The 24,522-nt window shown below is 41.4% G+C and overlaps 4 protein-coding genes across 4 annotated transcripts; 2 read left to right on the forward strand and 2 right to left on the reverse strand.

Moving 5' to 3' along the window:
- Nucleotides 1-5,505: 5,505 nt before the first annotated feature.
- Nucleotides 5,506-8,566, forward strand: LOC118776064 (coiled-coil-helix-coiled-coil-helix domain-containing protein 10, mitochondrial-like). Its single transcript, XM_036526138.1, has 4 exons — nucleotides 5,506-5,664; nucleotides 6,209-6,434; nucleotides 7,909-8,032; nucleotides 8,559-8,566. The coding sequence occupies exons 1-4, from the start codon at nucleotides 5,627-5,629 to the stop codon at nucleotides 8,564-8,566; spliced, it is 396 nt and encodes a 131-aa protein (XP_036382031.1). The 5' UTR covers nucleotides 5,506-5,626.
- A 2,006-nt stretch (nucleotides 8,567-10,572) lies between these two features.
- Nucleotides 10,573-14,547, forward strand: gstt1a (glutathione S-transferase theta 1a). The gene is made up of 5 exons (XM_036527083.1): nucleotides 10,573-10,715; nucleotides 12,559-12,646; nucleotides 12,730-12,880; nucleotides 13,530-13,706; nucleotides 14,223-14,547. The coding sequence occupies exons 1-5, from the start codon at nucleotides 10,604-10,606 to the stop codon at nucleotides 14,421-14,423; spliced, it is 729 nt and encodes a 242-aa protein (XP_036382976.1). The 5' UTR covers nucleotides 10,573-10,603; the 3' UTR covers nucleotides 14,424-14,547.
- Nucleotides 14,548-17,250: 2,703 nt separating this feature from the next.
- Nucleotides 17,251-18,222, reverse strand: LOC118776065 (taste receptor type 2 member 40-like). The gene has a single exon (XM_036526140.1). The coding sequence runs from the start codon at nucleotides 18,220-18,222 to the stop codon at nucleotides 17,251-17,253; it is 972 nt and encodes a 323-aa protein (XP_036382033.1).
- A 3,400-nt stretch (nucleotides 18,223-21,622) lies between these two features.
- LOC118776066 (taste receptor type 2 member 40-like) lies at nucleotides 21,623-22,591 on the reverse strand. The gene has a single exon (XM_036526141.1). It carries the CDS (start codon nucleotides 22,589-22,591, stop codon nucleotides 21,623-21,625), a length of 969 nt encoding a protein of 322 aa, XP_036382034.1.
- Between the last annotated feature and the right edge of the window lie 1,931 nt (nucleotides 22,592-24,522).

Raw genomic sequence — 24,522 nt, forward strand, 5'->3', positions numbered from 1 at the left:
CTAAAATCATAAGATCAAATAGTTACATGTCAAAAATATTTTGTGGTGCAATTCCAGGTTGTGAAAGCTGCTTGTTTGTTTAGCAGAAATCCTTACGCTTGACAGCTTACATAACATAATGCTTTTTACATGTTGTCTTCACTGTTGGATACTTGCTCAAAGCTCCTCACGCCTTATTTCTCCAAGGATCTCCTTGTGCCAGATTTCTCCAAGAATCGTGGCACACACTCCTGGTGAGCTTGAAAGCATAATTAAGAGAGCTAAATCGGGGCTAAAATTGAAGTGTGCGCACCGGCCTTTACTCGCTGGTACAACAACCGTGCCTCAAATGAAGTTTGATCCTGTAACACCCAGATTACAAGTCCAAGGCCTCTAACCACTATTTCAAGCTACCACTCAGCCGCTGAAATATGCTATAACCCTGTAATCCTATAACCTTCAGTCCCAGTGTTTTCAGTAATAAGTCTGTTCCTGCCTTGAAGATTTTTACCACTTCGGCCCCTACTAACCGCAATTAGACGTGACTATTTTTAATATAACTGTCAAGTTAGCATTTGTTGCTTGGATGCAATGCCATTAACTGACTGACCTTGAAGACTTTGAGGTGTATGAGTGTGTGTGTGTGTGTGTGTGTGTGTGTGTGTGTGTGTGTGTGTGTGTGTGTGTGTGTGTGTGTATGTGTGTGTGTGCGTGTGTGTGTTGAAGAGTTCAGCTAAACGCTTTTGACTGGCTCCAATCCATGGGATCATTATTCGCCGGTGAGGTCATCAACGTGGTGAGGGGCTGAATATATGTCCTCAAAGCCCAAAGTCATTATTCCTCCGGGTGTCTTTGTTTCAGACTTCATAATCTAATCAGACAACCCTGAACCCTTTATTCATTTACTGAGGGAGGCCCTTTGTCTCGGGTCACCTTTGAAATAACAATGTGGGATTGTGTTGCATATTGCTAGGAGAAATAAATCAAGGCATGTATACGTTTGGCAAGACACACGTCCCGAAATCTTCAAAGAGGGTGACATTGCACAGGAAGGCTGTGGTGGGGGGAATAAGTGAAGCACCATTCATTAAAAATTTGAACTGCTTGCAATATCCGGAGGCCACATCAACAAAACTCGCAAAATCCTAATTAAGTTCCTGTAATTGTTTCTTCTTTTATTTCAGTATCCCTCACTTCAGCTATAATTGTAAAAAACAAACAGTGTGATGACTGAAGGGCTTATTTTTTGTGTATAATGGAAATAGCAGGGGGTGGAGGGGGGATCTCCCAAACACTTGAAGAAGCTATTTCTCATCTCAGCCACTGTAAACTTTCAAGAAGCCAGGATGCTGCGAAGAAATAACAAAGCTATAACCTTCCCAGCCAACAGGGATCAATACGGGCCCTGGGGTTATTGGCCTGCCTAATGCATCATATAAAAGTTATACAAAGCGCACTGGCATTCTCCTCAACCAACATGCTCCTTTTTTTGGGTGTGGAGATGCAGGTTGGAGCGGGATGGGGGGGGGGGTGGTTGCTAATTCTAGAGAGGGACACCTTCAATTAAGGTCGGTAAAGAGCACATTCCAGCTCGCGCGGCAGTTTTATGCCAGTGTCAGCTCCCTTTATTAAAGAGAACCCACATGCCTTCCCAAATGCAAACCAGACCCCGAGCCCGGTCCCGTCACGGACGCTGTGCAACCCAACCCCGGCGGCTTCATTAAAGGGCCTGGGCCAGAGACATAAAAGCCTGCCCTCGAGGAAGCAATTATCCCCCAGCCCCTACCCCGGAGCGACCCCGAGTAACCCCGCGTGCCACTGACCACAACAAAGGGCCAGGGAAAAGACCCCAGGCTTTTGTGAGGCGGGGTGGCGGGCTTCGAGCAGCTTTCAGCTGAAGCCGGTCTCTCTGTCATGACAAAAAGGGGGTAGGTGGAGACTTTGTCATGGTTATGATTATTGTTATGATTATTTAGAGATCTCCTCTACTGTCTTCCAGATCAGTGCACCAATCCTGCTTCCCCCCCCACATACATGCACTCCCCACACACACGCACACACACACACACACACACACACACAGTACACACAGTACACACAGTACACACACACACACACACACACACAATCTGTGGCCATCTGAACACTGGTGTTGTAGACAAGTGGTTCTGACATGATGGAATAGCCAGTCGAGTGATGTGGTTGCTTCTAGAAACTTGTGCACAATGCTGAGTGCTGAAGTGGACACTAAGACCATCCTCTTTCTGCAGGTACGACACAAGGACATGAAAATCGGGTGGCAATGAACAGCAATGAGTGTTTTCATGTGTTTTCCTTTCATGGTTTCAGAATGTGGAGGTTTTTATGTTTGAGTCAGTTTTTTTTTACCCTTTCTGCCTTTGAATGTTGTTCTTGTTTTTCATTCTAAGAGAATAAGAATATTTCTAAGGATAAACTTCTCATTTCGTTGGAGACGATGGGTTGTACCACAATTGATACCCACAGTTCTCTGTCCATGGAAAAATCCAGTGATGAGGTGAGTAGGGTTTCAATTCTCCACGTCTGTCTGTAATCATCACCCCCGAGCGGGGTTCGCTGACATTTTGACAGGGCGATGTCCTCTGCTTTGTCTTGCCTTCCTGTCTCTCACCTAAATGAACCTGTAGAGTCTGATAACTAATTGGAGTACCTCTCCAGGCCCCCAGCAGGAAGTGTTGTCATTGTTGCCGTGGCACAGACAGTGAGGTCAGGTGTACTACATCACTCAACGCATCAGCCCAGAGGCAGGGTCAGATGTCAATGGTGCTAAATGCTAACACGCAACTTTGAGAAATTGCTTGTAAGTCACTCTCAATGAGACTAAATGTAAAATGTAAACTTTGTGTGAGGCTGTTCTTTGCCTTGCACTTGGTGCATTTTCTGAAAATCTTCAACAGAAGTACTCCATTGCCTTTGCAGAGACAACTTTGAATGCTTTTGTTCGACCAAGGCAATAACATGATTGTTCAAACAAGCAGGATGTGATCTTTAACAGAAATGATGGCCCATATGTTTATTTCTTTGGACCACTCATTACATGACATTACATTAAATCACATTCATTTAGCTAACGCTCTTATCCAGAGTGACCTCCAGCACAACAGATTAGAAGTGCATCCATTCGAGCTGAATGAGCAACAGTGTCAGGCCAGGCTAAACCACTCAACCAAGCAGCTCACATCAGCCCCCTTCTTTTGCCGTTGCAACCCGGCTCCAAACTCGAAAGGACTTCCCATTGAGTCATCTCTCTTTGGGAATGCTAACCATAAACCACAAAATCACTTTGGGCACAAATTTCCATGCAGTTCCACGGTGCCTGCATTTCCCCCACATTCTCCCCTGGGCAAAACCAGAGCAGGGCTTTGATTGTCCATCCCCGTAATTGCTCTGTTTCATAATTACAGACAGCTCGGAAAAGAGACAATGGTCGAGGTCAAAGAATCTCCCACAGTGAAATAAATCTGTCTGCTTACATGGGAATGCCTCTGCTCTTGGGGAGTCTTAATGGGAAGACAATGGCACGCACACACAGGGAACAGTCCTCTGACTATTATTATTTCAGGAAAGGCAAACATTTGTGACTGCCTGTCAAGCATATTTCATCTGAACAGCTCTAAAGGTTTTTTTTTTTACTTCCTCTTGCCAGCCACAAGTTGTAAAGTGTTTCCTGGAACATGCTCCAGGTATCCTCTTTCTCTGGAGAAGCCTGTATGTCGCATTATCATCTCTCTAATTCTGGTACCAGCTTCGAGGAATACACCACGTTGCTGTCATTTAGCAGACGTCCTTATCCAGAGCGCCCTACATAGGTCACAGTTTTTTTTTTCCATTTATACAGCTGAAAATTTGCTCAGGTTAAGTTCTGTGCCCAAGGGTACAGCAGCAGTGTCCCAGCAGGGAATCGATCCAGCAACCTTTCAGTGAGGAACCCTTCTCCTCTCCACTACACCATGACACCATAGGATATCACAGGACTAGTCCTACATGCAAGCTACATAAGACCCTTATAAGCTCTTTAAAAACAGCTATGCCAATTGGCGGATTGGCATAGAGTGTGCTGCTACACTTCACCATCCATGTCACAAGTGACATTACTGTGATGTACAATGTAAGAAGGATGTTCACTGACACTGTTGTTCACTGTTGGAATGGGTCTGTCTCTCAGATATTTTCATGCACATGTTTTTTCTTTCTTTCTTTTTGTCGTGCACAAAGAACACTCTCTGCTGTGGAAAATAGGCCTGAAAAATTTTTTTGTTTGTTTTTGTTGTTGTAGTTTTTTGGTGGTCGTGCACTTTGACAATCACGGTGAGATGTACAGTATGTCAGTGTATTGCATGTGCAAAATCAGTTGTGCACATGCAATATATTGACATACTGTACATCTCACCGTGATTGATGTGGCTGACACCATTATCCAGATCAATTTACAAAGCCAAGATACAAAGTGCATATAACAAGGCCAAATGAAAACCAGTACTACATCGGAACATATGACAACCTGCCGTAACAACCAGTGTTACAGACTGAACAGTGAATACATTTTACAGTAATAAAACATTTCAACGACTAGAGCCTAGTGTCAAAGTGCAATTAAAGTAAATGTTGTCTATTATGTCTTAAGGGTTTGTTTCCAGCTGTTTGTTTATTAAGTCAAGGCTCACTTGAAAAATGCTGATTTAAACTAAAAAAACTGTAAATCTACTGTGAAAGCCGCAAAACTGTTTTTGAGCATCCGGCTTGACAGTTTAAAAAGAAGTTTGTCTTTTGAATGCGCTTGCATGTGTCAACCTAAACAAACAGAAAACAGCACAACCAAAAGCCAAAACACAACGACCTATAAATGAATGCAATTTGTATCGTGCATCTTGTGGGTTTTTACATGAACCCGCAAACGTTTCTACATCAAGTTCACGCGCCAATTTTAGTATAATGTGGCGTTCTCTAAGCGCCACCAAGTGGTGGTAGTAACCGAAAACGCGTGTAATTGTCATTTTGACTCGAGGATTTCCTGCTTTACAACTTAATGCACCGAAGTACATTACCACGGTTAAAAAATATTTCCATGTGATCAAGTTAGTTACTGAAAAAAGCAGGATGGGAGGAAATTTAGAATGCGTGTCGTCTGGTTAGTTCTGAATAAGTGCGCCGAGGTGATCTCTCTCCGTTCAGACAGCCGACTTTAAATTAATTCCTAATCGTGTCCTGTCAGTCTCTAATCCCATTGCTCTGGACGGTGCTGACGTTGGTTGTGGAAACGTCTGGAATGTTTTTGTTACCTTTGAATGTTAACAATTTATTCGCTTGAAATTATTTTAGACCAAGAAGGACGAATTATGACGTCATTCTACACAACAATAACTAAATCATTGGAAAATATAATGTTAACGTCTTGCCACAAAAGTGCGTGATACATAAGAGAAAAAACATGCGCTGCTGACGTGTTTGCGCCGTCGGATGATCTTTTTGGATAAGGTCAATCACACGTTTGTGTTTAATGGCCAGTCGTATAGCGTCAGGACAACGGTGACGATAAACCTGTTTCCAAAGCCCGTGTTCAGCTACATTTCATAGGTTTCCCGCGGCAGGTTAACAAACGGCTAACGGAATGGCACGAGGAAGCCGCAGACCCTCTCCAGCAGCAAGGTAAATAAGTATTTTTTCCCATTTGCACTCCGTCAATTTAGATTCACTAGGCTGCCAGTGCAATATATGCGCATTACCTGCTTATGAATCTGTTTTCATTTTTTTGGGCAGTTTCCAGTAGAGATGGAAATTAATTAAACTAGCCCATTGTGTAGCCCACTTCATAATTTTGATGAACCGAATTGCATGATGCAAAAAGTCAGGAGACAGATTTAACTAGCGAACAGCGATGATGAAATAATAAAAATAACTTTGTATTAATTATTCTTCAACTGAAATTAATTTAGCAAATTAAAATTACCATATGGGGTTTTATCTGAAAACAATTATTTTCTGTTATTAAAATGTGTTATATAACAATGTTCCTAAATTTGCTTTGTGTTTACAGGTTTATCAGGAATCTCATTTAATAGCAAAAAAAAAAAAAAAACCCTGCACACACAAACCCTCAGTTGATTCACAGTCCTAGTACAGTGTTTTATTGTGAGCCACTGCTATTTCCCTGACTTGTAATTGCTGTGATCTTGATGTTGGTGTGTTCCAGCCACCCAAACCCCTCTCACTCCTCTGCCCCAGCTCACTCCACGCCTGCAGCCCTGCCACCTGCCCCAGTCCAGCCCAAAGAGCCAGGCCTCATGGTGCAGATGGCCAGCACGGCAGCCGGTGTGGCCGCCGGCTCCACCGTGGGGCATGTGCTAGGCCATGCCATCACTGGGGCTCTCAGTGAAGGTAGCACCAGCACCCCTGAGTCACCCAAACCTGCATATCAGGTGAGGCCAGTCGGGAGGTATAGAATAGGATGGCGTGGGAGTGGGATGGAGGTGTTGGGAGTTGGATGGAGTTGCCATGGATACATGGTATCTGTTGGCAGGTTTTGATCAAAAGACAAAGGCCTGGATTTTTTTCCCTACCGTATAACACAGAAAGGATACTGAAGCATTCCTTTTTTCTCATAAGAACATAATGTCCTCAATTTGGTGATTGCAGAACTTGCAGAACTCTGGTTGTATAGAAAGAAAGTAACACTGTTATTTTTTTACTGTGAGCTGAAGCTGAGGACAAATGGTGACTGAATCCAAAAACAACATCAGAATGGATCTACAAGAACTCTGAGTTCCTGGGTTACCTAACAGACAGCACTGTCTTGGTTGTGTGGTAAATGAGGTAACAGCCTGAGAGGTGATTACACAATTGTCCAGAACATGTTCGCAAAGCAGAGTGCGCATTAAGTCGAGTACTTTCCAGTCTTGCTTGGATTATGTGGTCCCGCTGCGTCCTGGACTCTCAAAAGCACTCTCCTTCTTTGCTGTAGATTTACTGTCAGCAGAAGAGGAGTTTAGTTTTAGTTTAGAACCAATTTCTGGTGTTGTGTTTTTTAGCAGGAAAGCATAGATATGTAGTAAGAAGCTTTAGCATCCTGTTTTAGCATCCTATATTTCACCCACATGGGTGCTGTACACATTAGCAATGACTTAGGTGAGCTACCCCCACCATCTTCACTAAAACAGCAGTCTGAACTCTGCTTAAAGGGATGAACGATGCTACATATATTAAATTCATTATCATTATGTGTGTTAAAATATGAACAGCACCATGATGGGTCTTGAGGACACAGGTACAGCTTATGCAGGTGACCCTTGCCAACTGCAGATCTGTGATTCACCATTTCAGGTTTTCAAAGACAGGTTGCAGACCTTGTTTCTGACTTTTCTCCTTTGCTCCCAGCCCACAAAATGCCATCTCAGCGTCTCCTGCATTTATTTGACCCATTACACATGCATTATAGCATTATTATATAAACATATATATTTATTCATAACGTGTTTATTGCATTTTTAAACTGAAAATGTGGTTGTATTGTGTCAGGATCAAATCCTGCCCAGGGACTACAGATGGAAATTAGCTAGTAGCTAAATCTGGTACAAAGCATCTTTCCTGTTTTTTGAGATTAATGTATTTTGTACATGGTCCCTGATATAAATAAATGTATTAATAATAATAATAATAATAATAATAATAATAATCTTTATTTAAGAATAAATCTTTATTGATACAGACTGTAGTTTTGGATTTGCACTTTCACAGGGAAACTATACAATATATCCTATGGAAACTTCAAGGGTCTCCTGTACTGAAACGAAGAGAAAATTCAGAGCCGATTGGTATAGGGACAGGTGACAGATGGTGGGTTACAGGCGACAGGATCAGAGACTGATGTTGCTTTGGTGCCCACCCCCTCCCCAGGAAGCTTCCACAGACCCCTGCCTCTACCAGGTGAGGCAGTTCCTGGACTGCGCTACCACCCAGAATGACCTCCACCTGTGTGAGAGCTTCAATGAAGCCCTCAAGCAGTGCAAGTACTCAAATGGTAAGGTTCTCCGTTTGTTCTGATCACTGCTGAGCGTGTCAATTAGTACTCCATGTAACACTAAAGACTACTTTAGTGACGCTCAGGAACAACATATGGCCGATCAAATTCCAGCTGAATTCTACATTAACCCTTTTGCACGTACGGTCAAACTGGTGTGACTAAATTGGAAAAATTCTAGCTAACGTTAGCCTTGAGGAAACAGTGATTTAATGTTACTATGTTAGTATAGCAAATGCAGCGGTGAAAACTACGAGAAGCTTAATAACGCTAATGAAAATGTAACGAACCATGTAATGTGGCACGCACGCTGCATAGCGTAAAATAAGTCACATGCGAAAGGGTTAAAACACCAATAACAGAGGCACTTGAGCGGCTCAGCTGGCTAAGGCAGGCTGAGTCCTACAGCTCAAGACATTGTCATTTTGAGTCTGGGCCATTTTCTAACAATGACCAGGGGTCTGCACTGGTTGAACACGACTGGCTCCAGTTAGTTAGTTAAATGAGGGTCTCTTTTGTCACACAGCTGAATAGCACCCTCTAGTGGCTCATCAGGTGCCCATGAGTTATTCAGATGACATCAGCGGGGGATACACATACACATATGTGTATCCACACATACACTTAATACTGTTGGTAGTGTGGAAAAAAACGTTCGCTGGGTGCAAGTATGTTGGAGGATTGCATTGCACAAGCACACAGGATATCATGCTGATAACAGGGTGACGCAGGAGCTACAGCTGAACATTTAATGCCTTTTACTTGTATTGATTACTTTAATTAATTATTGGTAGCAGAGTGAGTAATTGGTCATTTTACAGCACTAATTGCATTTTTTTTTCATTGTAGGTGTGACATTGTTGGTTTGATAAAGATTGTCACAGAAGACATCACCATTAAATAATGCTGAACGTTTTAAGACATGCTCTTGATTGTAAACCAAAAACTCCATCTGTTGTAATGACAGGTTCCTGTTAATTTGTAGATTCTTGATATGAAATCTGTAATATATTGTTGTGAAATAAAATTTTCAAAAAAAAGGTAACACCTGTCCACAGATTCAACTTCATAAGGATTCTTTTTCAGTTGAAGACCAGTCTAATCTTAGAAAAAACTAGTGAATCTGTTAGAACTCATACACCACATCTTGTCCTCTATAACAGGAAGTGTGCCGCTACTGTAATTTCTGCGGTTTGCTTTATGAAAGAGTTTCAGGAACAGACCTTCAGGACTAGGCTTGAACGGTGGTATTGTCAATAATGACTTTGGCACCTACTCAGTATAAACACAATGTGCATTGAGTTAGGAGTATGTAGCAGTGACTCTTTCTACAACATATTGGGTTTGATGGTCACTGAAATTAACCAAATATAGTTTGAAAGTATGAAAAAACATTCTTGTTTAAATTCTTTTCTCAAAAAGCATGGGAGTCTGATTGAAAGTAGGCCTTATTTTTCCTCCACCACTGAATTAACTTGAATTAATTGTACCTTAGTTTGATCATAAATTTCAGACAAGTGGTTTATGCATTAATGCACCGTGCTAAAATCAGAGCTTATTTTCATTGTTCTTAGTATGATTTCATGGTATTTGTCTTGATCTCATTAGCATCATTAATTAGTTGCTTTGTTTGAAAGGACTAGTTCCATACAGCTGTGCTGGAAATGTTAACTGTTACTGTATGTGCTTTCTCAAATATCACGATCCCTTAAATTTCAGGGAATGGTGGCTTCACAAATAGTCAGCTATTTATCACTGAATTATGAAGAACAGATGTTCTGGAGTACTTGTCCTTTAACTGTAGAACACATAAGGTGTTGAGTAATATCCCACATTCCTTGTACTGTGGAACAAACTGTCAGACCCTTGAGTTAAAAGAAAATGTATGTTTTGGGAACACTTGGGAGACACACCAGACTACACAAATCAGATGACTCTCTCCAAAGCAGATTACAATGTTGTCTTATATATCACAATGGAATCACGCACCTAGGTAGGCATGGAACTAAAATGAAACATAGTTATTCCTTCTAGATGCACTCAAAATTGCTCATTACATGATAGAAAAGGGCAGTTTTTCCATTACAGAAGAAAAATATACATCCAGTAAATCTCTCATCCTTGACCAACCACCTTATCATAGAAGATACATCCAGGAACTTTCCTTTCTTTGACCAAGCTTCTCATCACATTCCTTAGGCCTACCATCCTGTAATTCACACAGAAGCAACATTTTAAACTACAGAAATGACTGTCTCTTCTCAACAGCTGGAACACCGAAGCTGTTCTTTCCTGATCAGCGAACGAAATTGTTTTTCCGTGCAAATGTGCGTGGTGAAATCAGTGTGGGCATTTCTTTAAAAATTCTCATGAATTCTGCAACCAAGTTAATATGTCCATCAGCTAATGAAACGTCAGACCTACTGACAACGGTTGCATGCACAAAAAGTCAATATTTAATCTACATTTTGGAAGGAGGGGCTTTTCCTGAGTATAGGATCATAAACAGCAGATACGAGCCAAGTTGATCTTTCCGTCTGTTCAAGTTGTGCGTGCAACTTCTGCTCCAAAATGCCGCTCGAACTGTTCCTTGACCTGCACTCTCAACCATGTCGGTCCGTCTTCATATTCGCCAAGAAAAACAACATTGCGTTTGAATTCAAGAAAATCCACCTAGCTGCAGGTAAGCAACCATAAGAAACGCTGGGCTGCACAGTTATTATGCATTTTGCTTGCGAGCTTTGTTTGGTAAAACAAACAGATACAGTATATACGCCTTAAAAGCATTTAGTTGGTGAAGCTGTATAGAGAATAACCTTTCGTCCACAGAACTTCTCAGCAGTTCAAGTTGTTGTTGGCCGAAGTTGACGCCAGTCCGAGTTGAAATTTGTATTGCACCCAGGAAGGCGGGATTGAATTGCAAGGATTCATACGGTTTAGGGATCAAAATAATTGTCAGCAATATTCATTATAAAAGTTCAATAAAGGCTTATATTTCTTAGTATGAATTTGCACAATTATTTTTAAGAGGGAAATCGTATCAGACGGGCTATACTTTACACGTAGACTATATTTTACCACGAGCACATCGACAACACGATAATCACACTAATCTGCACGTTTCAATTAAGTTGTTTCTTCAAAAGCGTAATTACTGGCTAGAACTGCGCACAACACCGCAATACGCACGACATTCTCGCAGCATACAGTACATTTAGATTTTAAACTACAGTAGATGAATATGATGTCGTGAGTAGTACTTTACACTCAGTTTAGTTTATTCAGTTGTTGGATGCTACCAGATACTTAAAGATATGTAAATCATGCATGTTAACAATTTCCTTCCCTCCTAACTTGAAATCTAAACATATGTAGAATTTTTCTAGGCAGAAATTTTCGCGTAGCTAACATGTATGTGTGTGAGGGGGGACCTGGCAGTGTTCTCATTTTACCTCAAGGGAGAGAGGAGTGTAAATTACATTTTAATTCACCTCAAAACGCAAGTTAATGCAACATTTTAAACTCATAACTGTGGTTTATAATCATTACCTACATTAGATAACTCTGCCAATGTTGGTCTAAAACAGGCAGATGTGAACTTTAAACTTCGGAAGGTTGTATTGCATAGCTGAGTCTGCGGAAGGGAAATATGGGCAGTCAGTTTTTAAAAGGAATCGTTTTAAAAGATCTTAATTATGTTGTGCAATGGGCCACTTAAAAACGTTTAAAACGTTTTCTTAATCCTTCGCGTGCGAGTGTGGTATGTAATGGATGACATCATCATTATGGAATGGCCCCGTTTGATTGGCTCGTGCGGCGTCTAAACAGGGTGAGCAAGTTCATCAGTGCGTGTCTGTTTTCCATCCTGTGGTCCCTTTGCCATCAGTAATGAGTGGACAGGCCTGATAACCTCATGACCTGTGGTTTATATGGTTCAGTGGGTCAGGCCATTCCCTGGTGGGGCCTGTGTAATGCTTTCAATTTGTATCTAAGAGGTTATAGATTTCGGAACTGTTTTACAAGTCACCCTTTCTGATTTGGAACTTTTGTTCTTGGACGGCATTACCCACAGTTCCATCTGACATATAGCACTTTTTCTCTGTAAATTGATTCTCTGTAAATAGATTATTTGTTTCCTCTGATTAGGATTGACCCGATCATAATTAGAATGCTTTGATGTATGGCATATCAACCAATGCCATGTATATGTTTGCTTCAACAGAGTTTGGAAGCCAGCTGTCAAACACGATTAAACTCTTGTTTAATCTGCAACACAGGGAATGAGGCAGAGCAAGACACATACTTGTACATATTTTCAGTCATAGCCATAAATGTGAACTTGTGGATTATGTCTATGAAACGTCATATGTCTACTTGAAACTGTGTGTGATTCTAAGCGGTGCAGGATCTGAGACAGATGTGAACTCCCCCAGTCCCCTGTTTTCAGTTCTGTTTGACTTTGTCTTGCTTGGAGCAGATGAAGGCAGAGCGTCATAGGTAATGTTAAACTCTACTTTCCCCTTCAGGAGAGCAGTATGGCGAGGAGTTTGGCAAGATCAGCATCATGAGAAAAGTCCCTGTGATGAAAGACGGAGATTTCATTCTCACTGAGAGGTGTGTGGAAACACACAGATTAAGAATTTTATCATGGCAGTTATGAAAGCCGTTGTAATTCACATGACTCTCTTGTTTTGTAGCGTTGCAATCCTCAAATACATGGCTGAGAAGTTCAAGACCCCGGACCATTGGTACCCAGCTGACCTACAGAGACGTGCCCGTGTGAATGAGTATCTGGCGTGGCAGCACTCAGCACTGAGGACTCATGGTTCAAAGGTCTTTTGGTTCAAGGTAAGGTATTTCTTTGTGTGAAGTTTTTGCTCTCTATGTGTTTGTTTTGTTTTCCTGCTTTAGTTTGCTTTCATAACAGCAGACACCAGTGGAATTTGTGCCACAGGTTTTTTTTTTGTCTTGAGCAAATTACCATGCACATTTATGTTCAGATATGTGTTTACGTACTGCGGAATGTGTAATCTACTGCTTTATAATGTAATCTAATATATGTGCTCAGTATACAGTAAATATAAAATCTTGTTTCAGTGTTTGGAAACAAGGATGAGCCAGTGTTAATACTTATATGAGAAGCCACTTATTGTTTGTGGAAACATAAGGATTAAATATGTCACTAGTAGATTATGGTTGGCCACTGGCTAAAAACATTTCAGCAAATATTGGTAAAACACTGGATACATTATTGTCAATGTGGAGGTATTCAAATGCCAGACAGTTAAATTAATGTTCAGTAGTTATGATAACACAGTTTGTTATATCAGAGGACACATTACCCAATCTTATCGATCCATTTGATTGCAGATATGGAAGGCTCATTGCACAAGATAGCAAACAAAAAAAGGAACAGCCAGCCAAGTGTGTTTTAAGTCAGTTGTGCTATGCTGTGTGTGTGTTTGAGTAGATATTGAGTAACACAGTGCTTTATCAGGCCATGATTCCCATCCTCACTGGGGCAGAGGTACCCAAGGAGAAAATGGACTCTGCCATGGAAGATCTCAATATGTCTCTGAAGCTCTTCGAAGACAAGTTCCTGCAGGACAGGCCTTTTGTGGCTGGAGATCAGATCTCCCTGGCCGACCTGGTGGCCATTGTGGAAGTCATGCAGGTACAGCACGGCTCAGTGAACACTGATCATGTGACACAGGGATAGGTCATGTGACACAGGGCTATGTAGCAGGGATATTTCAGGCAGAAAAGAAAGATAGTTTTGGGAGTCAGACAAAGATAAAAATGCAGGAGACATTGAAAAAATGGGTTCTAGGGTGATGCTAATGTGAAAAGTGTGTAATGGGTTGTTAGAACAGACCACACTGCACTGTAGGCTTTCCTGCGCGTGAGCATGATGTCCTAAGACAGCTTTTAGCTCTCAGGGCTTGATAGATACAGAAATTGTGTTTGTTACTGTCACTGTGTGCGTGTCTGTCAGGTTGTGTGTGTGAGTGTGTGTTTATGTGTGTGTGTGTGTGTGTGTGTCTGTGTGTTTATGTGTGTGTGTGTGTGTGTAAGTGTGTGTGCGTGTGTTTATGTGTGTGTGTGTGTGTGTGTGTGTCTGTGTGTGTGTGTGTGTGTATGTGTGTGAGAGAACGAGGCGCATTTGTTACTCTCTCTGGGTGCGTTGCAGCCCGTCGGCGTTGGCGTGGACGTGTTCAAAGACAGACCGAACCTGAGTGCCTGGAGGGAGCGCGTGAAGAAGGAGCTGGGTACGGCTCTCTTTGATGAGGCTCACGACGTCATCATGAACGTGGGCAACCTGCCCCAGACCTTCAAAGACAACGGCATGCTGGAGTTCCTCAAACCCAGGATCCAGAAACTGTTCAACTGACGGGCTGAGCTCCCCCCTCCCTCCGTCCCTCCATCTATCTCGCTATGTAAAAATTCCGTATGAAAATGAAATATTTTGTCACATATTACAAAATATTACATTGCACTATCACCATTATTACATTACATTATCAGACACTTTTATCCAGATAGGTTACAGTTTTATCCATCTATATAGCTGGATATTTAATGAGGCAACTGTGGATTAAGTACCTTGGTCAGGGGTCCAACAGCAGTGCCCCGGCAGGGAATTAAACCAGCAACCTTGTGGTTACAAGCCCCGCTCCTTACCACTATGCCACACTAATGCAAATATGTTGTTCAGACCAAGAATATATAGCAAATATATTTAACATATAATAATGCAAAGATGAAATGTATTGAAATATACCAAAATGGCAATACTTTCAATATACTGATTGAACTCAAAAATATATTCTTTAAAATATATTCTCAATGTCTTATTTTTTGTATGGGATGTGGCAATGGCTGTTATGTTGATGTGGCTCAAAATTACTTCCATAGTCACAACATCCATGTAGCTCACACAACGTTATGTTTTGACTCATAACATTTGTGTTATTTTTTTCCATGCGTTACACTGAAATAAATTGACTTGAATCAAACTGTCTGCAGCTATAATGTGTTTGTGATTAGCTAGCTAGGTAACTCGGGTTCAAATTCCAAATGTGCTGCCGTTGTATGCTTAGTTAAGGCACAGAACCTGAACTGCTTCCATAAAACATTCAGCTACGTCAACAGATAAATAAACAACATCAGCATATGTAAACATTGCTGTAATCATATATCGATTCATATTGATACATTGAAACAAACACAACAATATTGCTGTGTCCTCATTGGATGTGAAAAGCAATGCATACCATTGCTTTTTTTAAATTTATTTTTATCCATGTTAATTCAGCAATTTAGGTTGAACGAAAGCTTAATAGTCCTAGCTATCTTGTTATCTTGAGTGCTATGTCCATGGCATATAATGAACTAAAATGTAGATACTCTACATTTCCTTAAAAGCACAGAATAATTTTAAGGGTATATTGAATCATATTGTATCAAAATGTATCAGACTGAGTCGTATTACACTGAATCAAAGTGAATTCTTAGATCTATTCTGAAGCATTGTATCCTTGCTTAGCTATAAATACTGTATTGTATCCTTGTTAAGACAGAGGTCTACACTCCTGTATGTAACTATGTGAGTCGATCAGGATAAAGGTGCTTTCAAGCCAACTCCTGCCAATTTGCGACTATGGGGTTGTCCACCGCAAAAATCTCATTACAAAGGTTAAAAATGTACTATTTCCCTTTTATTTCACCTTCCTTTGAGTGCCAGTCACATACAGTAAAGATGCAGAGCAGGAAATATCATTGTTTATGTCCTATTTGGGTTTACTGGGCCTGGGGGGAGCTACCCCTTAATGTCAGTTTGATCTTAAATCATGTAGAGCCAAAAGATTAATGTTAAATACCAAATTTCTTTCATTAGGGTTCAGCCAAGCTGCTGTATACATGCTTACATGTTACTTTGGAGAAAGTGGCAGGACCTTACTTAAGGATAACTTAATAATGCAAAGCACAAGGCATAATTTGGATAAAACAAAATGGTTAACTCTTCCACCCCTGTCTCCAAAGAGCACTGCTGGTTATCAATTTCTAAACCCTTGAAGCACACTAAGTACTTTTCCACTTATGTGATTAGAGTAACTTGAATGGATAAGCATATTCAAGTTCCTACATATTTTTTCTTTATTTTCGTAACACATCAAAGTGTTAAGCATGCAGACAGCATTGCCTTGGGAATGGAAAGGAGATATAATGATTACCTGAAGGTGCCAAGTAAGATTAAATGGTTATTCACAGCAGCGCAAGGCAAGGGATTATTAAACATTAAACATTTTCTGCTTGTTCCAGTTCTGTCATAGGCATACAGACCAGACTTTGCAATAGAATAATGCTTGATATCTGTTCTCTCTTAGGACAGATATTTTTATTTCATCTTACCCAGCTGTCAATCAGTCTAATTCCAATTACAAAGATTGACAGTTGATTCAAAACCCGGAGAAAAATTTTCAAGTTACATAAAGCTTCCAGTCAATCACAAGACCAAGACAAAGGACTGGGGGGGGGGGGTGAAGTATGGTCAAGAGTACAATTAAGACATAATGGTTGACTAATATTTCAACAAGTGAATGTTGAAAAGCAAGAATCCAAGGATCTTCTTATGAAAATTGAATTAGTCACTAGGGGCAATGGTATTAGTGACCATAGTTAACATGTTTGGATTTGGCTGGAGAACTATAGCCATCTCCAACAATTAGCTCCCATCTCCCATTCATACGTGATGACTGTGTCAAATGTAACATGAAGGACTGCATGCTTTGAGTATTTGCATTTAAAAAAAAAACACACATTTTGCAGGTATCTTGGGTGTAACCTTGTACCTAGGGTAAAGGACAGTATTTTGCACACATCAGTCTCATTACAGTCTTTTGCCAACAAATGTTAAAATCTGAAAGAAATCAGACACTCTTGTGAAGGGTTATGTAAGGACACATATTCTAAGAAACATAGATTCCAAGAAACAGAAAAGAAAAACCTTAACAACAAAAATATTTAAACCGCCACCTGTCAGACCTTAATTTTTTAGCTCAGAAAGTTTATCAGCTGAAAACAAAAATGTGACCAGAAAAACATATTTACGTCTCTTGACACTATCTTTGGATTTTCATACAGAAGATTTGCACAAATTGTTGTGTAAAGAGTTTAAAAAGTAGTATAACATAAGTGGTCTCAGTGGCGACTTATGCTTAATTCTGTGCTGCTACTGTCTCAGACCGAACCTCCCGAGAATCTGGAGAATTCCGAGCAGCTCTCCAGCAGCAACAAAGAGACAAAATCTTCTCTTTCGTCTGCTTGTTTGAAAACGTCAGAAGAACACTAGTTGCCAGGCAGAAAAAGGACAAACTCCAAACGTACACGACAAATTTAAACTTGCCTGGGGACCACCCGATAAGAAAAGCCAAAACAACGCTCACTGTTGACATGTAGACCACCAGCAGGCACACGGTCAGCTTGCACACCAGCAGGTAGGAGTCGGCGCTCTGGAATCCAGTCTCGTTCCTCCTCATTGCCTGGGTGTGCTGGCACAGATGGACCACCAGCCTGAGGGAGCAGGGGACCATGACCAGCAGGGGGACAAGGCAGAGGACGCACATAAGGATGATAACGTAGACGTTGTTGTCGATCCAGTGGGGAAAGTGAAGGATCTGGTTGTCGCTGATTGAATGTTGGGTGTCGTTGTTAGCAGTACCGTTGAAAGAAGGCAGCTGAAGGAAAAGGAGGGGGAAACACACCAAAAACGAGCAGAGGACGGTCAGCCAGAGGGCCGCGTTGACGAGCGAGGAGATGTTCCTCCTCAGTCTGACGAAGAGAGCGCCGGAGGTTCCGACCACCTTCACATAGTAGAACACGCTTAGCCATGCGACGGACCAGAAGCTCATGTTGTTTGAGTGTATCCAGATAAAAGTCATAACCTTGAAGATGGGGAAATATTCCTCGGAAAACATGACGTCTGCCCATAACAGGACCAGAAAAGTGAACATGGAGAGCTCCAGCAGCACGTTGCTGATGGAGATACAGGAGATGATGTGGTCCACAGGCTGCCCAGCCTTCAGCCAGTGCAGGACGCTGATGGTCAGGTTGAAGACATTCCACAGGATCCCTGTTGCGAACAGTGCAGCCGTGCAACACAGCTCAGTGGTACCTACTCCAAAATCCATAGTTTAAATATGAGCAAGGTGATGAATGTCCAGTCCTACACCTGGCACTAGGGCTGCAAGACACACAGAGGTTAGCTCCATGCAAATATCTGGACACAAGTTGGGCATTTTCCCAAGTTCATGAGGCACAAACTTAAATTGAGACGTGAAATCGCAATGGGCTGTAACTTAGTCTGCTTATTTATTTATTCATTTATTTATATTACTGAAATCAGAGTCTACAGCAGGATGACACGACAGTCTCTACGGTACACTGACAATATGAAAAGCACAGACACTGTTGACATTGTGGTCCTGCCTGTATGGAAAATTGTGACTTAGGTGCCATCTGTTCTGAGTGTCAACTTTTGGCCCTGAATGGAAGAGGCTGTTTGACAGTAGAGTTCCCTTAGCTCAGAAACTTCAGCATCTAGCCTAATAAGTGGCAGGGCGGCAGTGTAGCATAGCGTAAGGAGCAAGATTCATAACCGAAATCAGTTCGCCACTGGGGCAATGCTGCTGTACCCTTGAGCCAAGGTACCTTACCCAGAATCGCCTCCGTAAATATCCAGCTGTATAAATGGGTAACATGTAAAAATTGTAATCTATGTACGTCGCTCTGGATGAGAGTGTTTGCTAAATGCTAATAATGTAATGTATGCACTGTGCCGTATTCAGGCCGCACACCTGAATTGTTATCGTGGTCAGGTCCCAAGGAATTGGTTAGGCCTGTAGTCATTTTGCTAATAGGAAACTTTAGTACAGATTAGTACAGCTGTTTAGTCTTGTAGATATTTTTGTGTGGGTAAAGTTTTCACACAGGCAATGTGTAATTATGTGAAAGAGTGCATTTAAATATTTACCTGAAAATCATGTGTTGGTGTTATTGCTTGGGATGTTTGTTTACACATGTTGGTGCAGATAATAGTGAGTATTTACACAACTGCTGTAGTTACTGTATAAGGCATTGACATTCTTGGTTTGATCATTAATATGTTAGGTCATCTTGAAAATGTATTAAGGTGCTGCTGGGGGTGAGGGATCGATGTGTTTTATTGTGTATGAATGCTGCATTGCCTCTTATATTCAGCTTTAATTTATGAAGTGAAGCCAGTTCAGAGAGGGAACCTCGCGGTTGCCAGGCACCAATGAGCATCACCATGGTCATCTGAGCAGCTCCACTTCCAGTCCACTTCAAAGCCAAGTGTTGGTATCTCCCAACATCTACATACAGCAGCATATCTACATGTTCTCAGCTGGCTTTGAAAGACACTGTCCTCGCTATGCTTGCAATTCCATCTTCCACCATAGTTTTGCTGACCAGGGGAGTTGCAGGGTCTGAGGAACTGTGAAGGGGGTAGCATTTTAGGTAGAGTCAAATGCCAATAAATGAAATGTAAACAACGCATTTGAAGGTTCCTGTGAAGGAGAGCCTTCACCACCTCTCCCTAGGGCAGTGTTTCTCAATCCACTGTCCTTCTTCTGTCTATTCTTGCTCTACCTACCTGACTGAACTCATCAGTGGCACTTTTGATTAGCTGAGCACACCTGATTTAATCAAGCAGCAAGGATAGGTAGAAGATACGCAGGACAGTGGGCCACCAGGAGAGGTTTGAGAAACGCAGCCCTAAGGACTAGATGCTAATTGTAAATTGTTAATTGAGCCACTCATTGTCAATTGTGTGTCAATAATTGGTTAATTATGTGCACCTGTTGGCAAGTTGTAAGGGAACCAGCTGATTGGATAACGAGCCACACCTGACTGATTGAGGCCTTACTAAATACAGGTGTGGCTGCAGGGCAGGGAGAGGCTCAGTTTGTCTGTGCTGCTATTTGTACATGGGGCTGAGTGCCTTGGGTTTTTTCTTTGTTTGGGTTTTTAAATAAATTACTGATTTTGGTAAGTATTACTCCTTCTGTTATTTTATGTGTAGACTGAAGAACATCGGCCAGCTCTATCACAGTTCCTTTGATTTATAGTCAATTTGTATGACTTTAATTTTTTTTTTTTTTTTGAATAATGAAAAAATTTGTTCAAAACAAATAAGCTTCTCTAACAGCAACAAAAGTCAAAATCATCTGGAAATGTTATGTTGTGAGGAAAGAGACCTTGTTTTGGAGTCAATACTATTTTTTGTAAAATATTTTCCATGAGTGGCTGTTGTGGTTTTATTTAAAGATAACTATGGCTAGGAGATATGTTTATGATTGAAAACTTTCACTTTTAGTTTTACTACAACTACATGTTACTATTCCACAGCATGTGTGGACAGGTAACCTGGTCTAAAAGCTCAAGGCCCTTTCTCTGTTCTACAGCATTATATTCTGGTACAATTCTGGTCCATTATAGTACATTATCGTTATTTACCAGATGCTCTCATCCAGAGAGACTTACATAGGTTAGTTTCATCCATTTATGCAGCTGGATATTTACTGAAGTAATTGTGGGTTGGGTACCTTGCCCAGGTTACAGCAGCAGTGGCCCAGCAGGGAATCTGCAACCTGCAACCTTTCAGCTATGAGCCCTGCTCCTTAGCTCTGTCACACTGCTACCCCCGAATAAGCGTATGATCTTCCACTGTCCACCCAAAATTCACCTATTCACACTTTGCCTCGGTCCCCAGGCAGCATACTTAGGGACACAATGATAAATGATGCAATTCCATTTTTCAAAAACAAAATTTTACTTCTCAGTACAATCCAAAGAAATACAGTTTCAGTCTTGGCTCTATTTAAGCCATCCACCCAGATATAGAATCCGAAAGGATACCATGTGGGTTTTTTTTTTTTTTTATTCATTTAAATTTTAAAATGGTAAAGATTGATTTTATTAAATTGCCACAAAAGTCTACATATCAATATAGTTTTAAATGAGGCAAGAGATTGGCATCATGTCAAATACAAATGTTTTTTATTCCAGACGCATAAACGGTGAAATGTTATGTATAGTATGTAGTGCATGTAATATTGTAATTGAAAAAGTGAATCATGGGTCAAATTTTTCTATTAAATACGAGATTCATCTATATTTGTAGTAGCTTGTCTACCATACATGTACTATATTATTTCCTAAAGGTACTATGTTCTCTCAAATCTGAAGTTCCAAACAAGGTTAAAATGCATTACTGGCTGCTTATGAGATTGAGAACTGAAGTTGATTAATCCAAATATTCAGATACCTGTCTTGAAATATTTGTTCATTTATTAGACTTAGGTCATGTTATAGAAATATCAAAGTGCCAAATGATGGGATTGATTTTTTTTTTTTTTCAAAAGAAGATTAAATCTACAGAGATTCAGTGCAGCATTACAATAATAAAATGTCAGAACAGCAGCTGTTCTTTGATATTTCCACTACAGGTGATGCCTGATCATACAGGCTCACAAAAGGGGAGATCCTGAAACAAACTGCAAGCTTGTGTCAGACCAGTCCTGTGTCCCCACTCTGGGTGGAGGGAACAGCTTTGGGGGGGTTTCTCCAGCAGAACAGAACCTGGAGCTTCTCTTTCAGATACCTGTTGGACACTGTCAAAAGAATTCCTGTCACTATGCAATAGAAAGAGCAACTCAGTGAAATGAAATTGTACTGGAGGTATCTCGTGAACATTTGGTCGATGAAGAAAAAGGAGAAGATGGCCAGCGTGGTCTTGTAGACTGCCACCAGGGACACGGTCAGCTTGCACACCAGCAGGTAGGAGTCGGCGCTCTGGAATCCGGTCTCGTTCCTCCTCATGGCCTGGGTGTGCTGGCACAGATGGACCACCAGCCTGAGGGAGGTTGGCAGCATGACCATGAGAGGGACAGGGCACAGAAAGCACAACAGGCAAAGGACGTAGACGTCTTCCTCAACCCAGGAGGGAAAGACGGGTCTTCTAATGAGGCAGGTGGAGTTTTTGTTCTCTTGAGCGGCCGTGCCGTTGAATGGCGGTGCCTGAAGGAGGAGCAAGGGGGCGGACATCAGGAATGAGCACAGAGGGGTCAGCATGAGGGCCGCGTTGATGAGCGAGGAGATGTTCCTCTTGAGTTTGACGAGGAGAGTGCCGGAGACTCGGACAACCTTCACGCAGTAGAACACGCTCAGCCAGGCGATGGACCAGAAGCTCATGCTGCTGCTCTGTATCCAGGTGGCGATGGCGACTTTGAGAAGCAGCAATTCCCCTGTCCAGCAAGGCGTCGTCAACCACAGCATGACCACCATACCAAACATGGAGATCTCCAGAAGCACGTTGCTGAGGGAGATGCAGAAGATGATGAGGCCCACGGTCTGAAAAATTCCCACCTTTAGCTGGTGTGCGACAGTCACGGCCAGATTGAAAACATTGCACGCGATTCCTGCTGCCACCACAATACCCGTGCCACACAACTCAACAACATGCAAGTTAGAATCCATAGCAAACCCCCGGGACAGAAAAAGACACCACAGTATTCTTTAACGACGCTCTACAAAATGAAAACCATATGCCGTCTTATAGAGAGCATGGCTGCTCTGCCCATGCAAATGCCAATAGGCGAGTGACATATTCCTAGCCACATTTACATGAGAGACCATTCTAATTGCTTTGAGTGGATGATATTTTTGGAAATTTGAATTTGAAAACACAAATGAGTTATAGTTATGTAAAATCACGAAAGCCATTATTGTCTAGCAGATATGTAAAACACTCATTAAACAGACATTGTGTGGAGAGTTGATATTTAAGACATAAACCCTGCAATACGGCTTCTGCCTTCAGAATTTGAAGATTCTATCCTTTCAGCCTTTCACCATGTTCTTCCTCCAGAACGATAAAAATAGATACTGCCCTCGATCAAATTTCACTCACAGTTTGTGCCCCCATAGCACACTGCTTTTCACTTTGGATCCTTCTCTCTAAACATTTCACTGTCTCATTAATGCTTCGCATTTGACATTGATTGACAGGCATTCATTTTGACATCGGGAAGGAACTCTCTTCTGTTCAGGCACACTGTCTGACTCTCCATAGCTCAGTGCTTAGTCTGTTTCAATAGGGCTTGTAAATCAAATGCTGCTGGTTCAATTCCTTGTCTGGACGCTGCTGTTGTACTCTTGGGCAGGGTATTTTACCTAAATTGTCTCAATAAATAATCAACTGTGTAAATGGATAACATGTAAAATTGTAAGCTATGCAAGCTGCTGTGGACAAGAGCATCTGTTAACAACTGTGATGCTAAAAACTGTAATATACCTCCACAGCTGCCATCAGGACCCTCTTAGGGGCTTCCACTGTTTCCCACAATACCCCAATGTCCAGGCCTGTCATCTCCCTCCCAGTACTTTAGGATGTTTTAGCTTCGCCTATGAGGCCTAGCTCCATGTCAACTGCACGATGGCGTGGTACAGTATAGTGGCTAATGAGCTGTGCTTGTATGCCAAAGGTAACAGGTTTGATTCCCAGGTAAGGAACTGCTGTTGTAGCCTTGTTGTAACCTGTGTTGCTTCAGTAAATAAGAGTGAACTATGAAAAGGGAGGTTACATCAAAAATGCATGTTTCCCTGGAGAGAGGCGTCATCTATGCATGTAAGTAACACAATGCCAGCCATGTGTTTAATAGCAGCCAGACCATATCAAAATATATTTAAACCAAAATGGAGTCGCTCATCTGCTGGACAGTCCTTGTTTTTGATGGTAATTTCCTCCATTTTAGTGTCTGTCTTTCCAGTGTTTCCCTGCAAGGTGCATCCCTCTTCTTTGCAGTTATCTGGTGACATGCATTGGTATATAGTTTTCATGTGATTTTTTTGTGCATTAGCATTTTGTAGAATTGTTTTAATTTTCCTCTCATCGTCATTTGACTGTGGGTAGGTGTTTTGGCAATAACAATATGAAATGATTTTCGGTAGATGACCGTGCCTCAGCAAATTGTCAACTCAGGTGGTGAAAGCACACAGGAGAGAGTAAATATCTGTTTGATGTTCAAAAGATTTCACTGGCCAGATCGTCCTGCACAGACATGCAAAGAAGATCATTTGTTTACCTGCATCCTGTTCCGAGTACACAGCATTTCATTTCCATTTCTCCTTATACATAAGCTGAGATTTGATCATTTATTTCTGAGAAGTACTGACTTTTTCAACCACATGGAAATTGGCCCTACTTTCTTGCCTCAAGATGGTTTGAAGTATTTCACTATTCAAATATGAGATGTTTTCTTTTTTTGTTTTCCATTCATCCAAATGAGCTTATTTAAATCAAACTTCTGTGCTTTTTCATTGTTATCTATTTAAAATAATTTAACTTGCAAACTCCTCTTGCATTCCTGTCTATAACAGGGCTGGCATCATCCAGTTCATTCTGTGCA

This window comes from Megalops cyprinoides, chromosome 4 (assembly GCF_013368585.1).
Source record: "Megalops cyprinoides isolate fMegCyp1 chromosome 4, fMegCyp1.pri, whole genome shotgun sequence".
Lineage (NCBI taxonomy): Eukaryota > Metazoa > Chordata > Actinopteri > Elopiformes > Megalopidae > Megalops > Megalops cyprinoides.

Excerpts from the sequence above, each read along its gene's own strand:
- LOC118776064 (XM_036526138.1), top strand. The coding sequence starts at position 5,627 with ATGGCACGAGGAAGCCGCAGACCCTCTCCAGCAGCAAG. Across the intron at positions 5,665-6,208 it reads AGACCCTCTCCAGCAGCAAG|CCACCCAAACCCCTCTCACT; the intron begins GTAAATAAGTAT and ends GGTGTGTTCCAG. Across the intron at positions 6,435-7,908 it reads CACCCAAACCTGCATATCAG|GAAGCTTCCACAGACCCCTG; the intron begins GTGAGGCCAGTC and ends CCCCCTCCCCAG.
- gstt1a (XM_036527083.1), top strand. The coding sequence starts at position 10,604 with ATGCCGCTCGAACTGTTCCTTGACCTGCACTCTCAACCATGTCGGTCC. Across the intron at positions 12,881-13,529 it reads CAAAGGTCTTTTGGTTCAAG|GCCATGATTCCCATCCTCAC; the intron begins GTAAGGTATTTC and ends GTGCTTTATCAG. Across the intron at positions 13,707-14,222 it reads CCATTGTGGAAGTCATGCAG|CCCGTCGGCGTTGGCGTGGA; the intron begins GTACAGCACGGC and ends GGTGCGTTGCAG.
- LOC118776065 (XM_036526140.1), bottom strand. The coding sequence starts at position 18,222 with ATGGATTTTGGAGTAGGTACCACTGAGCTGTGTTGCACGGCTGCACTG.
- LOC118776066 (XM_036526141.1), bottom strand. The coding sequence starts at position 22,591 with ATGGATTCTAACTTGCATGTTGTTGAGTTGTGTGGCACGGGTATTGTG.